The 16338-nt window shown below is 38.1% G+C and overlaps 1 protein-coding gene across 1 annotated transcript; it reads right to left on the bottom strand.

Annotated features, from left to right (window-relative positions):
- Positions 1-725: 725 nt before the first annotated feature.
- LOC138330444 (uncharacterized) lies at positions 726-16245 on the bottom strand. Its single transcript, XM_069278072.1, has 5 exons — positions 16106-16245; positions 12998-13188; positions 10791-10813; positions 9511-9636; positions 726-2635 (listed from the first exon to the last, which is right to left on the bottom strand). Exons 1-5 carry the CDS (start codon positions 16114-16116, stop codon positions 2456-2458), a joined length of 531 nt encoding a protein of 176 aa, XP_069134173.1. The 5' UTR covers positions 16117-16245; the 3' UTR covers positions 726-2455.
- Positions 16246-16338: the final 93 nt, after the last annotated feature.

The raw sequence follows: 16338 nt of genomic DNA, 5'->3' as shown, positions 1-16338 counted from the left end.
ACCACAATAGCCAGTGTTATTCAACTCTCAGGGTATCAAATAAATGATGCCGGTGTTGATTAACAATTTGTTTATACCACACGTTGATTCTGTTTCTTATATGACTAGAAATTGATGGTTGGATCTGTGAATCATTTAGGCCCGAATCGCAGATCGCATCTGATTGCCTTCACAATCCACAGTCCTATTATTCAATGCTATAGTGTCATCTGAACACAGTAAGAATGCTGTTTTAACATTTTTTCTCAAAGCTAGTCTAGTAATTTACAACCACCATTTGCATGGCAACTCGATGTATATGCTTTAAATTTGTAATTTTGAATATAGTCAAACAAATGCTCCTTGAACCTGCTATAGACACAAGTAAACATGCTGACAGACACGTGTTTCAAACCCTGTGAAGTTGTTTTCCTCAAATGTACATTTTTTCGCGCTCTATGCCAAAGTTTACAAGCTACAGAACATTTTACAATTCAAAATATCCAAATTATTCAACATGTTAACATTCCAGTTGATAATGTCAGCTATGTGTTTCTTTGTTGATTTGTTAAGTAAAATGAAAGAACTTAAACAAAGAAGCAATATATAGCTTTTGACAGGCTACCATACGGTATACATACAATGAACACAATGGGCCACATGTGGTAATCAATTTATGTGGTAGCCGGTTGTGGTGTTGTCTACACAAGTCTATGATGTAATGGTGAATGAAGATAAAACCAGGATTGCAATTGTATAATATTTATTCTAATCGTTTGTAAATAATGCTTTTATATATATTTCAAACCCCTTGCATATTTTTACCGTGATTTTCTTTCATTTATCTAATTGATGTTAATTACAAAAAATTAATTATGTTTTTCTCTACTTACCATGTCCTTTCACATCATTCACATAACAACATGATATAAAAAGATTTGCTGCTAAATGGAACCTTGCATTCAATTATAATAGGAAAACTGTGGTTAATGTACAATGCCTGCAAATGTCTAATCAATAGAATACATGTGTCATCCATTGTCTATTCTGTACAGAGCCAGCAGCCCATTAACGCAGGGGTTAATCATCAATAGTTTGATGTACAACATAATAAAATAGCAACATGTGAAAATAAATGGACATAAAACAAAATATAGGAAATCAAATTACAAGCATTCTAACTCTATTTTGATAAAAAATCACTTATTTCCAGCTTCCATAGTTCACTTTATATATGTTCGTCATTTTAATTAAGTAATAATTTTAAAATTTCATTTGCATCTCATAAAATGGAGGCCATATTCATTGAATATGATTTCTTCTGTAAAAATCAATTTGCATAGTGTTAGAAATATAACATTGTATGGTATTGCTTTCAAGAATAATGAAACAGGACAACACAAGTTTTGTTCAATTTGGAATTTGAGAATGAAAATCAGAAATACAGTCTATTCTAGCAACAGGTTTAATTAAATAATGTTAAAAATTAGCTGTGCACCACTATATAATATAAAACAAATAAAACTACAGGCCTTTTCTAGTCTACAGTAGTCAGTACATACTTTCACCTGTGAATACAATAATATCATGAAAGTGATCCTCCCTCTCCACCATTACTGACCTTTGACCCCAACACAACTAGTCCATTATGCTGGTCTATGTTTTTGTTATTGGGATCTTTCTTAGAGATTCTGTAGCATAAGTCTACAATACATAAACAAATAAACAAATAAACACAGAACAGCAAATGAAATAAAATGATGTTAAAATATAGATATGATGATCTTTCATAGCAACAACTGCCTTTATCAATAACAGGTCACCGGATCTGGCCTTAGTCTATGATACAATGTAAGTAATGGATGTTGATAAAAATAACAGCACTTCTGTCCAGTAACCATATTTATCAAAAATAAGTCTCTAAATTTAAACAGAATCCGGACTGATTAACATAGGAAAGTTAAAATCCTCTACTGCAGGTTTGGGTTCTGTATTCAGCAGTCTTCATCCCCAAAGGCGTTTTGGTATTTTGGGTATCACACAACCATTGCCCAATTATTGAATGTTCATGGGTTGTTGTGGACTGTTACGCAAAAGACAAGATGATCCACTTAACTTGAGGAAAATGGTCCATCTTTCTAAGCGTTTACAGTGATGCGCACAAAGTTCAAACTTCAAAAGGGACTGATTGAATGGTTTAGTCCTCTTTGACATTCAATGCCTTCAGAAATACTTTCATTTTCTATACACTGTACTTCAGTGTCACATTGAAGTAAAATCCATATTTTAAGTGTGAACTCTCCACCTGGTCATGGACCTCTATGAAAACACCAATATTACATAGCATTTTACATGCTATATACTTTGTTGAGAACTTAAGTGATATAGTAAGTTTGTTCTTATGTATATATCCATGCAGGGCTACACTTTCTCTTGTCACATCCTGTGCTCCTAACACATTCCCCCACGGTGGAGATCATACCCAGGAGTCAGCCCCACCCTGGGGGCTTCCTGGAGAAGACATGTCCAACATCACATGATTAGGACTTGCATGTCCCCCCATCTGTCCAGTGTTACGCTTCTTGCTTTTGTCAACCTGCGCATATAGTTGTTCATTTGGTCCCGGCTGAGGTTCAGCATGAAGTTGGATCTGACTCTGTAATAAACAATTAATACTTCTACTATAAAATTAAACAAATTTTGTAAACTACTTTATTCTCCTGTTTTTGATAAATTGAGAGGGATTAATACGCTGGTTATTCCCTTTTACGCCTGGTTATTCCCCTTTACGCCTGGTTATTCCCCATTACACCCAATTATTTCCACCCGATTATTTCCCTTTATTCCCCTTTACACCTGGTTATTTCCCTTTACACCTGGTTATTCCTCTTTACACTTGGTTGTTCCCCTTTACACTTGGTTGTTTCCCTTTACACCTGGTTATTCCTCTTTACACCTGGTTATTCCCCTTTACACCTGGTTATTCCTCTTTACACCTGGTTGTTTCCCTTTACACCCGGTTGTTTCCCTTTAGACCTGGTTATTCCTCTTTACACCTGGTTATTCCTCTTTACACCCAGTTGTTTCCCTTTACACCTGGTTATTCCCCTTTACACCTGGTTATTCCCCTTTACACCTGGTTATTCCCCTTTACACCTGGTTGTTTCCCTTTACACCCGGTTATTCCTCTTTACACCCGGTTATTCCTCTTTACACCCGGTTGTTTCCCTTTACACCTGGTTATTCCTCTTTACACCTGGTTGTTTCCCTTTACACCTGGTTATTCCTCTTTACACCTGGTTGTTTCCCTTTACACCTGGTTATTCCTCTTTACACCCGGTTGTGTCCCTTTACACCTGGTTATTCCTCTTTACACCTGGTTGTTTCCCTTTACACCTGGTTATTTCCCTTTACACCCGGTTATTCCTCTTTACACCTGGTTATTCCTCTTTACACCTGGTTGTTTCCCTTTACACCTGGTTGTTTCCCTTTACACCTGGTTATTCCTCTTTACACCTGGTTATTCCCCTTTACACCTGGTTATTCCTCTTTACACCTGGTTATTCCTCTTTACACCTGGTTGTTTCCCTTTACACCTGGTTATTCCTCTTTACACCTGGTTATTCCTCTTTACACCTGGTTATTTCTCTTTACACCTGGTTATTCCCCTTTACACCTGGTTATTCCCCTTTACACCTGGTTATTCCTCTTTACACCTGGTTATTCCTCTTTACACCTGGTTATTCCCCTTTAGACCTGGTTATTCCTCTTTAGACCTGGTTATTCCTCTTTACACCTGGTAATTCCCAATCAGACAGTGGTTAGAAAAAAGTTTTAAAATTTGAATTGAGTCTAAAGGCTCCACTGACGAGTACATGACAGTCATTTGAGACACTATATCATTGAGCATTACAATCTGTTTTGCAGATGACTCTAAGCTAGTTATAGTGTTATAATCATTTAATACTCCCTGGATTACAATGCTGTTATCTGCCATCTAATATGGCTTCTCGATCTGATGTAATCAACAAAACTGACAATATTCTTTAACAAAAGTTGATTGCAAGTTTTAATGCAAATATTTTAAAGAGTTGTAAGGAGGAGTAAGATTTTAAAGCCAAATTTCAGCGAAGCTCCCATTTTGGACCTCTGCCATACTATCCCCATGGGTCTTACCTCGATCCTTTATAAAATATGATTGTCCTCATTTAAAGTTCCCCCTTCTTAATCAATTAAAACCCCTATAGACCAATTTTCATTGAGATCAGAGACTGAAACCTGAAAACAGGAAGTGGGCCAGCGGCCGTCTTGGAAAACCAAAATCTTTACAAAAATGTCTGCATGTTGTTCGGCATCAATCAAAACCCCTATAGACCAATTTTCATTGAGATCAGAGACCGAAACCTGAAAACAGGAAGTGGGCCAGCTAAAATTAAGAAAAATTGCCCATTTGGGGCCCCATCCCTCAGCCCCTAGGGGTCGGACCAGACTCATTTATAAAATATATGATTGTCCTTCCCAAATGATATTTCACACCAAATATGGATGAAATCCATCCAAGGATGAAGGAGGAGTAGGATTTTAAAGCTAAAATTAAGAAAATTTGCCCTTTTGGGGCCCCACCCCTCAACCCCTTGGGGTTGGACCAGACTCATTTATATAAAATATTATTGTCTGTCCCCAATGATGTTTCACACCAAATATGGATGAAATCCATCCAAGGATGAAGGAGGAGTAGGATTTTAAAGCTAAAACAAAAGGCCCATAGGCCTTAACGGTCATCTGACTCATGGCACAAAAGAACAAAGTCACAGTATAAAGTATTGGTTAATGATTAATATAAACAATACAAGGAACTCCTTAGTTGAATATGTAAGTTTCTGAAAAAGGCAAATGTCATTTGTTGAACAAACTTGGTAGCCCTTCATCCAAATATGGTCAAACCCATTCAAGGATTAATATAAAGAGGAGTCAGATTTTAAAGCCAAATTTCAGCAAAGCTCCCATTTTGGACCTCGGTCATACTAACCCCATGGGACTTACCTCGGTCCTTTATAAAATATGATTGTCCTTACCTAAAGTTCCCCCTTCTGAATCAATTAAAACCACTATAGACCAATTTTCATTGAGATCGGAGACTGAAACCTTAAAACAGGAAGTGGGCCAGCGGCCATTTTGGAATACCAAAATCTTTACGAAAATGTCTGCATGTTGTTTGGCATCAATTAAAACCCCTACAGACCAATTTTCATTGAGATCGGAAACTGAAACCTTAAAACAGGAAGTGGGCCAACGGCCATCTTGGAATACCAAAATCTTTACGAAAATGTTTGCATGTTGTTCGGCATCAATTAAAACCCCTAAAGACCAATTTTCATTGAGATTGGAGACTGAAACCTTACAGGAAGTGGGCCAGCGGCCATCTTTGAATACCAAAATCTTTACGAAAATGTTTGCATGTTGTTCGGCATCAATTAAAACCCTTATAGACCAATTTTTATTGAGATCGGAGACTGAAACCTTAAAAACAGGAAGTCGGCCAGCTAAAATTAAGAAAATTTGCCCTTTTGGGGCCCCACCCCTCATTTCCTAGGGTTCAGACCAGACTCAATTATACAAAATATAATTGTGTTTCCCCAATGATGTTTCACACCAAATATGGATAAAATTCATCCAAGGATGGAGGAGGAGTAGGATTTTTGAGCTAAAATTAAGAAAATTTCCCCATTTAGGGCCCCACCCCTCAGCCCCTAGGGGTCGGACCAGGCTCATTTATATAAAATATGATTGTCCGTCCCCAATGATGTTTCACATCAAATATGGATGAAATCCATCCAAGGATGAAGGAGGATTAGGATTTTAAAGCTAAAATTAAAGATGCTCCACCTCCGACAGAGCATAAATGACATTCATCATTTGATCAATAATTGGTGTTTAATCGTGTTTATATATGTCTAATTAACACAAAAAATATAATAAAATAATTCATTTTGCCTGTGGTGCATGCGCAATTAGTATTTTATTCCATATAGGATATAGTGATACAGAATTTTTTCGGGATGCAATTAATTATTTTTCAGATTTTTAACTTAATGCAAAATTTGAAGCTCAAACTTTTCAATTGTGGTAATGGTGTAAAGTGAGTAACTTTTGTAACTGAATAAAAATACTATATCGTTTGCTCCTGTTTTTGATAGTGAACAAATACCATTCGTCAGCAGTGGAGCATCTTTCAGAAAATTTGCCCATTTGGAGCCCCACCCCTCAGCCCCTAGGGGTTGGACCACTCTCATTTACATCAAATATGATTATCCTTCCCCAATAATGTTTTACAGTAAATATGGATGAAATCCATCCAAGGATGAAGGAGGAGTAGGATTTTAAAGCTAAAATTAAGAATATTTGCCATTTGGGGGCCCCACCCCTCAGCCCCTAGCGGTTGGACCACGCTCATTTATATAAAATATGATTGTCCGTCCCCAATGATGTTTCACACCAAATATGGATGAAATCCATCCAAGGATGAAGGAGGAGGTTTTTAAAGCTAAAATTAAGAAAATTTGCCCTTTTGGGGCCCCACCCCTCAGCCCCTAGGGGTCGGACCAAGCTCATTTATATAAAATATGATTGTCCTTCCCCAATAATGTTTCACACCAAATATGGATGAAATCCATCCAAGGATGAAGGAGGAGTAGGATTTTAAAGCTTAAAATAAGAAAATTTGCCCTTTTGGGGCCCAACCCCTCAGCCCCTAGTGGTCGGACCAAGCTCATTTATGATTGACCTTCCCCAATAATGTTTTACACTAAATATGGATGACATCCACTTGGCGGTTAAGAAGGAGTAGCGTTTTAAAGGTAAAAGTTTACGCACGACGACGGACAAAACACGATGAATATAGGTCATCCTCACCCTTCGGGTCAGATGACCTAATTAAGAAAATTTGCTCTTCTGTCTCTTTTGGGGCCCCACCCCTCAGCCCCCAGGGGTCGGACCAAGCTCATTTATATGAAATATGATTGTCCTTCCCCAATAATGTTTCACACCAAATATGGATGAAATCCATCCAAGGGTGAAGGAGGAGTAGGATTTTAAAGCTAAAATTAAGAAAATTTGCCCTTTTGGGTCCCCACCCCTCAGCCCCTAGGGGTCGGACCAGGCTCATTTATATAAAATATGATTGTCCGTCCTGACGGCTGATGGCGGACGGCGCACGATGACGGAAGAAACGATGACAATAGGTCATCCTGACATTGTCATCATGACCTAAAAAGACGCAACGCCTTGTCAATATTTTTTTATTTTAAAGAATATATCAATTGGTAATCTGACTTGTGGGTTGGGAAGTTGTGTATCTGTGTAACATATATCATAGAAATATCACTGGTAGACCCAAAGTGTTCTAAATTGTTCTCCTAGTGTGTTTAGTTATGGCAGTAGAGTGTGGAGCTAAATCAATATCCTGTATCACCACTCTTATTATAATATATTATAGTTAGAATTTACACAGAGGTTATCACAAAAAATACCCCCCACACATATAGTTTACTGAAGGAAATCACGAAATGAACATACACCAGGAGTCAGTCTGGGACCCTCTATGGCACTGCACAGGAACACAATGGTTTCCCACTAGCTAAACGACTAAGTCATTAGACAGGCTCACCAGCTCTACACATGCACATTAAGTTTCAAACCAGCACATTGAGGTTGCAACACATACACACAAGTTTGTGTAAGTCTGTAAAGTAAATAGTAATCCCAGAGTTTAACAACAAGCTGGATACCTGAACATAAATTTAGAGCCTTAACACCTGAACATAAAATTTGAAGCCTGAACATAAAGTTTGGAGCCTAAACATAAAGTTTACAGCCTAAACATAAATTTTGGAGCCCAACAAGGACATAGCCATTCAGATTCCCCGCCAATGGAGATATCAAAGCTGAAGTAAGTTTGATTGTGGAGACTTATGTGTATGAGAAAAAAACAGGAAAAAGGAAGTTGAGCTAAAGAAAGATGGAGTATAATTCAAGTAGAGCGGGGCTGCAATTGTTGAATCAGGTATACAGCCTTGACATTTATATTAGACTATAAACACAAAGATGGGTGGAGTTTTGCAAAGTAACATTTACCATTTACCATTTTGAGTTATGCTCCGGAAATGAACCTGCTACAAAAATATGATATTTTCAGCAATGTTTCTATGGTTACAGAAAAAAGCACAAAAAGTTAAAACCTAAAAATAGCAAAAGGCACTACTAGACCATAAGAACAATGTGTCTATGAAGTTTCATGGAAATATCTCTGCTGGTTTTAGAGTTGTGCTCCGAAAATGATTCTTACACAAAAATCTGCCATTTTCAGCAATGCTTCCATGGTTACAGAAAAATGTACAAAAAAGTGAAAACCTTAAAATAGCAAAAGGCACTACTAGACCATAAGACTAATGTGCCTATGGAGTTCCGTGCATATATCTCAACCGGTTTTCCAGTTATGCTGCGGAAACGAACCTGGTAAAAAATATATTTTCAGCAATGTTTCCATGGTTACTGAAAAAGTGAAAAAAATGAAAACCTAAAAATAGCAAAAGGCACTACTAGACCATAAGAACAATGTGTCTATGAAGTTTCATGGAAATATCTCTGCTGGTTTTAGAGTTGTGCTCCGGAAACAATTCTTACACAAAAATCTGCCATTTTCAGCAAGGTTTCCATGGTTACAGAAAAAAGTACAAAACATGAAAACCTTAAAATAGCAAAAGGCACTACTAAACCATAAGACCAATGTGTCTAAGAAGTATCGTGGAAAATATCTCTCCTGGTTTTAGAGTTATGCTCCGGAAACGAACCTGGTACAAAAATATGATATTTTCAGCAATGTTTCGATGGTTACGGAAAAAATGCAAAAAATGAAAACCTAAAAATAGCAAAAGGCACTACTAGACCATAAGACCAATATGTGTATGAAGTTTCGTGGAAATATCTCTACTGGTTTTAGAGTTATGCTCCGGAAACCATTCGTACGGACGGAAGGACAGACAGACGGACGGACGGAACCCATTTGTATATCCCGCCAACTTCATTGGGCGGGGGATAAATATAAAGTTTGGAGTCTTACCATAGTTGGGCGGGGGATAAATATAAAGTTTAGAGTCTAACCATAATGTTCGGAGACTTGGCATAAAGGTTGGAGCCTAAATATAAAGTTTGGAGCCTAAATATAAAGTTTGAAACCTAAGCATAAAGTATGGAACATAAGCATAAAGTTTGAAGCCCAAACATAAAAGTTGGAGCCTAAACATAAAGTTTCAAGCCTAAGTATAAATTTTAGAGCCTAAGCATAAAGTTTTGACTCTAAGCATTAAAGTTTGTCAGCTTCACACTAAACCGCCATAACTAAACACACTGGGAGAACTTTTTAGAACACTTTGTGTCTACCAATATATGTAGTGGGTCAGAAAGTCTGTATCAACATATTTAGACAAACTACAATTAGTGAGTTATAATCTGTCCACATGAACCATGACTCACGGGATGGCGTTGGTTTTCCAATGCTGGGAACAAAGGTACAGCTCCAGCGGGAACCTTGTTTCTGGGGAGATGGTCGTCTAGTGGAGCATAACCTGGTGCGATATCGGACATCGGGATTTCTTCTCCCTGGATTTAAGGTACGAAATATTAACAAACGGAAACCAAATAAATATATGTTACAGATGGAGACAGAATATAATCACCTATTGAACAGAATCTTAAAATCCATTGTAATGCCAAACTTTCACATCATGTCAACAGATATTTCAGTATTGCCAACCTCTGATGAGGTCATATCTGGTGAACACTCTTCCAAAAACGGGTGAAAGGGTCAAAACAAGGGTCTTATGCGAAATAACATTTTAGTGTAATTTTTAACACTTTTTAAAAGCCTTAAATATGCATATTTTTTATTATTTTTTATGTTGTTATCCAATAATATTTATGATGATTTTTTTAATAATAGTATAATTAATATTTGATAATTAATAAAAATATTGCATTAAAAAAATCTTTAAAATATTATTTAATAAAATCCAGATTTTTTGTTCTACATGTGTCCAGTTTCATTATTATCTTTGACTAAACAAAATGGCGGCATTATGATTGGCTTGCCTGCCTTCTGCAACAGGATACCGTTCACGTTGACAATGTTGAATTCATGTGAGTAAATCTTTGTCTGAAATTGCAAGTGTTTGTGCTTTTGAAGAATTTTGAAGAGATTATTTCTGATTTTGAACGGTATTAATTGGCCATGTCTAATTTTGCTAGTTGGCTCTGGCTAAAAACAATCATAGACATTGTGATGCATGACTGAATAGATTAACTGCAACAATTTCACACCTTTGTTAAAGTTTGAGTAAACACAAACATAGCTACCTGCATTATACAAGGGCCTGATATGAGTCTTAAGCCCTGAAATGTAATTAGAATTGCACTAATGGCTTGATCTGACATATTTTTGTGAGCTTTTTGACACTTTGGTCCAAGTGCTGAAAATTGGGTTATTTGATGACCCATCGGATCAATCAGGTTATGCATTCTAAAATGTCTAAAAAAACAGGTCAACCAGGTGAGTTGGCAATACTGATATTTGTTTTTTACATTTTGATAATTTTCCTCAAACACTCACTAGGACTGAAAGAGCAATCTCACAAGCAAACAGTTACAAGGTTTGAAAGGGTCATATCACAATCAGACACTTACAAGATTTGAAGGGGCTATCTCACAATCAAACACTTAAAGGATTGAAAGGGGCTATCGCACAATCAAACACTTACCCGAGGTCTGGTATCATAGCGGCCTGCAATAGAAAATTACGCTCATTAATTTAAGGAAATTTCTTATTAAAAACAAAAATTAAACGCAGACTAACAAGAATTGTTTGTAAACATTTTCTTTTTGATAAGGAGCTTTAAAATAATTTTGTTGGTAGAAATATTTGTTAACCTTTGTTGTATATTTTAAAAGTGATGCTACCCAAATTGTAACGCTATCCAAAGTGGAACACTTGTAAATCATGTGATACAGAATTTTAATTTACAAACTAAAATAAAAATACCTGTCTTGAACAAAAATTAAGGTGCTGAATAGCATATAGTGTCCTGTTGCTTAGTATCTATTCAAACATGAAAATATTGATATTGTAATAATATGTGGGAAACGACATCATGCAACAACCCTAACAACAGGCCAATGGGCCTGAACAGTCATTTGACTAATGACCACAGTATATAATAAGGCAATTCAACATGGTAGCCCTATATCCCAGCATATCACAGGCACAATATTAGATATCTAGTTCTCTTAGTTATACCCCACATAGGGGGAATAACCTTAACTTGTTGTGGAGGGGTATAACCTTAACTTGTTGTGGGGGGAATAACCTTAACTTGTTGTGGGGGGAATAACCTTAACTTTCTTGTGGGGGGTATAACCTTAACTTTATTGTGGAGGGGTATAACCTTAACTTTATTGTGGGGGGGTATAACCTTAACATTATTGTGGGGGGAGGGGTATAACCTTAACTTCATTGTGGGGGGGGGGGAGGTATAACCTTAACTTCATTGTGGGGGGGGGGGGTATAACCTTAACTTCCTTGTGGGGGGTATAACCTTAACTTCCTTGTGGGGGTATAACCTTAACTTCATTGTGGGGTGGGTGGGGGGGATAACCTTAACTTCCTTGTAAGGGGGGGGGAATAACCTTAACTTCATTGTTTGGCGGGTGGAGGGCAATAACCTTAACTTCCTGGGGGGGGGGGTATAACCTTAACTTCCTTGTGGGGGGGGGGGGTATAACCTTAACTTGTTGTGGAGGGGTATAAACTTAACTTTATTGTGGGGGGTATAACCTTAACTTTATTGTGGGGGGTATAACCTTAACTTTATTGTGGAGGGGTGGTATAAACTTAACTTTATTGTGGGGGGGGTATAACCTTAACTTCGTTGTGGGGGGGGAGGTATAACCTTAACTTCATTGTGGGGAGGGGAGGTATAACCTTAACTTTATTGCAGGGGGGGTGTGGGTATAACCTTAACTTTATTGTGGGATGGGGTGGGGGGGTATAACCTTAACTCTATTTTGGGGGGGGAGGTATAACCTTAACTTTATTGCGGGGGGGGGGGGGGTATAACCTTAAACTCCTTGTGGGGGGGTATAACCTTAACTTCCTTGTGGGGGGAATAACCTTAACATCGTTGTGGGGGGGGGGTATAACCTTAACTTCGTTGTGGGGGGGTATAACCTTAACTTCCTTGTGGAGGGTATAAACTTAATTTTGTTGTGGGGGTTATAACCTTAACTTTGTTGTGGGGGGTATAACCTTAACCTTGTTGTGGGGGTTATAACCTTAACCTTGTTGTGTGGGATATAACCTTAACTTTGTTGTGTGGGATATAACCTTAATTTCATTGTGGGGGATATAATCTTAATTTTGTTGTGGGAAGTATAACTTTATTTCTTTGTGGGGGGGTGGGGGGGGAGTATAACCTTAACTTTCTTGAGGGGGGGGGGGGTATAACCTTAACTTAGTTGTTGGGGGGGGGGTATAACCTTAACTTAGTTGATGGGGGGGTTATAACCTTAAGTTCATTGTGCGGGGGGGGGGGGGGGGTATAACCTTAACTTAGTTGTTGGGGGGGGGGGGGTTATAACCTTAACTTAGTTGTTGGGGGGGTTATAACCTTAACTTCGTTGTGGGGGGGGGGGTATAACCTTAACTTAGTTGTTGGGGGGGGGGTATAACCTTAACTTAGTTGTTGGGGGGGGTATAACCTTAACTTAGTCGTTGGGGGGGTATAACCTTAACTTCGTTGTGGGGGGGGGGGGGTATAACCTTAACTTAGTTGTTGGGGGGGTTATAACCTTAACTTCATTGTGGGGGGTATAACATTAACTTCTTTGTTGGGGGGTATAACTTTAACTTCATTGCGGGAATATGAAAAGAATTACAGTGAGGAAGAATAGATTGGATGCGGTTTCTTACCAGTATCACGCATGGCTGGGTTACTATGACCCATTACGGAGCCAGGATAACCGCTATCCATCTGGCCATTGGGGTAGGAGTCTTTGAACTGTACACGACCAGAGGATATTGTATTGTCGTCGTAACCTTGACTACCAGTCGGTCGACTCATTGTGCTGTAATTACTCATCGGAGAACCAATATCATCAGTCCTGTAATATGAATCATCCAGGCTTTTAAAATAATTTCAACATAGAAACAATATATAAAGAAACTAGTTTAAAAATCAAAGTGACAGAAAAGAATATATTTAGTATTGAGCAAACAAAACTTGGTACCATATTCGCAGTAATTAGCGCCCCTCCCCTTTTCTGGAGAAGAGTTGTATAAACACCCCCTTTGGATGTATTAAACAAAGTTTTTTCAACATGTGATGCCTCTAACATCAGCATTGTATCCCAAATGATAAAAGGCATATGCATGTTTACTGTAACAGATTAATGTACCATGAGTACAGAAACATTTAAAATATGGCTGACTTTTTTCGTCCGCAACTTACATTTTGGTTCATTCACAAGCACCTCCTTTGTTACAATTGTTTAAGCGCCCTGGGCGCTAATTACAGCTAATATGATACCTGATATTCTTATAAACAGAATGCCTATTGGCCTTTTAAAACATTAATCTGTCACAAGGACATATACCTGTATGCTTCTGATGCATTATTACGATGTGATTTGTATGTTTTACTTAACGGTTTAGCGAAGTTATACAACAAAACCATCTTGGTAAAAATGTTTTAAAAAACAAGAGATCCCAGAGGGATCTTGGCGCCCACCAAAGAATGATCTATGTCTGACAATGGAAAGAGGGATCTTTTCCCTGCTTTTCAAACTTGTTCAAACACACTACATATAAAATTTGAAACAGATCGCTATAGTACTTTCTAAGACATAGTGGTAACAAACTTCAACAATGAAATCTAAGATGGCGGCCGGTTTGCCATCTTGTTTACCAATCAGTGCCGAAAGGCATTATGGATCAGTCCTTAAATGTACTATGCACAACTAGGGTACAAGGGGAAACTATGCATGGAATTTGAGAAAGATCCCTTCAGTACTTTTTGAGAAATATTGATAACAAACTTTAACTATCAAAATCCAAGATGGCCGTCAGTCGGTCATCTTGTTTCCGATCAGTCCCAAAATGCAATATGCACAATTAGGGTCCTAGGGGAACCTGTATATAAAATTTGAGAAAGATCCCTTTAGCACTTTTTGAGAAATAGTGGTAACAAACTTTAACCATTAAAATCCAAGATGGCCGCCTGTCGACCATCTTGTTGACCAGTCGGTCCCAAAATGCAATATGCACAACTAAGGTCCTAGGGGAACCGACATATGAAATTTGAGAAAGATCCCTTCAGTACTTTTTGAGAAATAGCAGTAACAAACTTTAACTATCAAAATCCAAGATGACCGCCTGTCGGCCATCTTGTTCCCCGATCGGTACCAAAATGCAATATGCACAATTAGGGTCCTAGGGGAACCTGTATATGAAATTTGAGAAAGATCCCTTTAGCACTTTTTGAGAAATAGTGGTAACAAACTTTAACTATCAAAATCCAAGATGGCTGCCTGGCGGCCATCTTGTTGACCAGTCGGTCCCAAAATGCAATATGCACAACTAGGGCCCTAGGGGAACCTATATATGAAATTTGAGAAAGATCCCTTCAGTACTTTTTGAGAAAAAGCGGTAACAAACTTTAACTATCAAAATCCAAGATGGCTGCCTGGCGGCCATCTTGTTCACCGATCGGTCCCAAAATGCAACATGCACAACTAGGGCCCTAGGGGAACCTATATATGAAATTTGAGAAAGATCCCTTCAGTACTTTTTGAGAAATAGCAGTAACAAACTTTAACTATCAAAATACAAGATGGCCGCCTGTCGGCCATCTTGTTCACCGATCGGTCCCAAAATGCAACATGCACAACTAGGGCCCTAGGGGAACCTATATATGAAATTTGAGAAAGATCCCTTCAATACTTTTTGAGCGGTAACAAACTTTAACTATCAAAATCCAAGATGGTCGCCTCTCCGCCATCTTGTTCATCGATCGGTCCCAAAATGTAATATGCACAACTAGGGTCCTAGGGGAACCTGTATATGAAATTTGAGAAAGATCCCTTCAGCACTTTTTGAGAAATAGCGGTAACAAACTTTAACTATCAAAATCAAAGATGGCCGCCTGTCGGCCATCTTGTTGACCGATCGGTCCCAAAATGCAATATGCACAACGAGGGTCCTAAGGGAACCGACATATGAAATTTGAGAAAGATCCCTTCAGTACTTTCTGAGAAATAGCGGTAACAAGAATTGTTAACGGACGGACGGACGGAAGGACGGACGGAAGGACAGACGGAAGGACGGACGGACGGACGGACGACGGACCACGGACGAAAGGCGATTTGAATAGCCCACCATCTGATGATGGTGGGCTAATGATATGTAATGAAAATACAAGACGATCTGACTGTTCATACAATATATATTAGAACTAAAATTTACAGATTGTAGCATACTTGACTCCTGTGACCTTGAATGAAAGCCAAGGTCATTCATTAAACATACTTGGTAGCTCTTTATACAAGCATGCTACAAGCCCAATATCAGTACCATTTTGGTTATTGATAAGAAATTGTTTGAATGAAAATTTACAAATAGTAGACGACCACAGACAAAGCATGATCACTATAGCCTAAAGACTAACGACTTTTGAAATTTTAATCAATTCTACTCCTTTTGGCCCCTCCCACAGCTCCCTGGACAATGGGGGCCATATCGTTCAAAATTTTGATTGGCCTTATGCCTTAAAAAGTTTTTGCAAAATTTCATTGAATTTGCTTGAGCAATTTTGGAGAGGAAGTCGAAAATATAAATTATTTACGGAAACATGACACACGACAACAGACAATAAGAGATTAGGGTAGGTGACCTAAAAATAAGCCATATTAAAACAAGAAATAATACCTTTTAAGATAAAAACAACATACAGGTATAAAGAATTTACAATAATGTCTATTGAGAAATAGCTCAAGTCTTGCTGCTTTCATTGACACTACTGACCTGCCAACCATGGGGGGGCTGTTGACATCGGCTTCCACCAGGCCTCTCTCCTTATACTCCCAGTGTAGGGACTTAAACTCCCATAGTGATTGCAGCAACTGAAAAATGACAAGTCTGAGGATGTAAACAAGAGGCCTAGACAGCCTGCATCGCTTACCTGGTTCATGCAGTAAAATTGAGGTAATTAAACAAAAACTAATTTCATATTAAGTACACATTAGCTGGCTTAGAAC

Source organism: Argopecten irradians, chromosome 8 (genome assembly GCF_041381155.1).
Source record: "Argopecten irradians isolate NY chromosome 8, Ai_NY, whole genome shotgun sequence".
Lineage (NCBI taxonomy): Eukaryota > Metazoa > Mollusca > Bivalvia > Pectinida > Pectinidae > Argopecten > Argopecten irradians.
The sequence above is the reverse complement of the archived record's forward strand: the minus strand, read 5'-3'. Positions and strand labels throughout refer to the sequence as shown.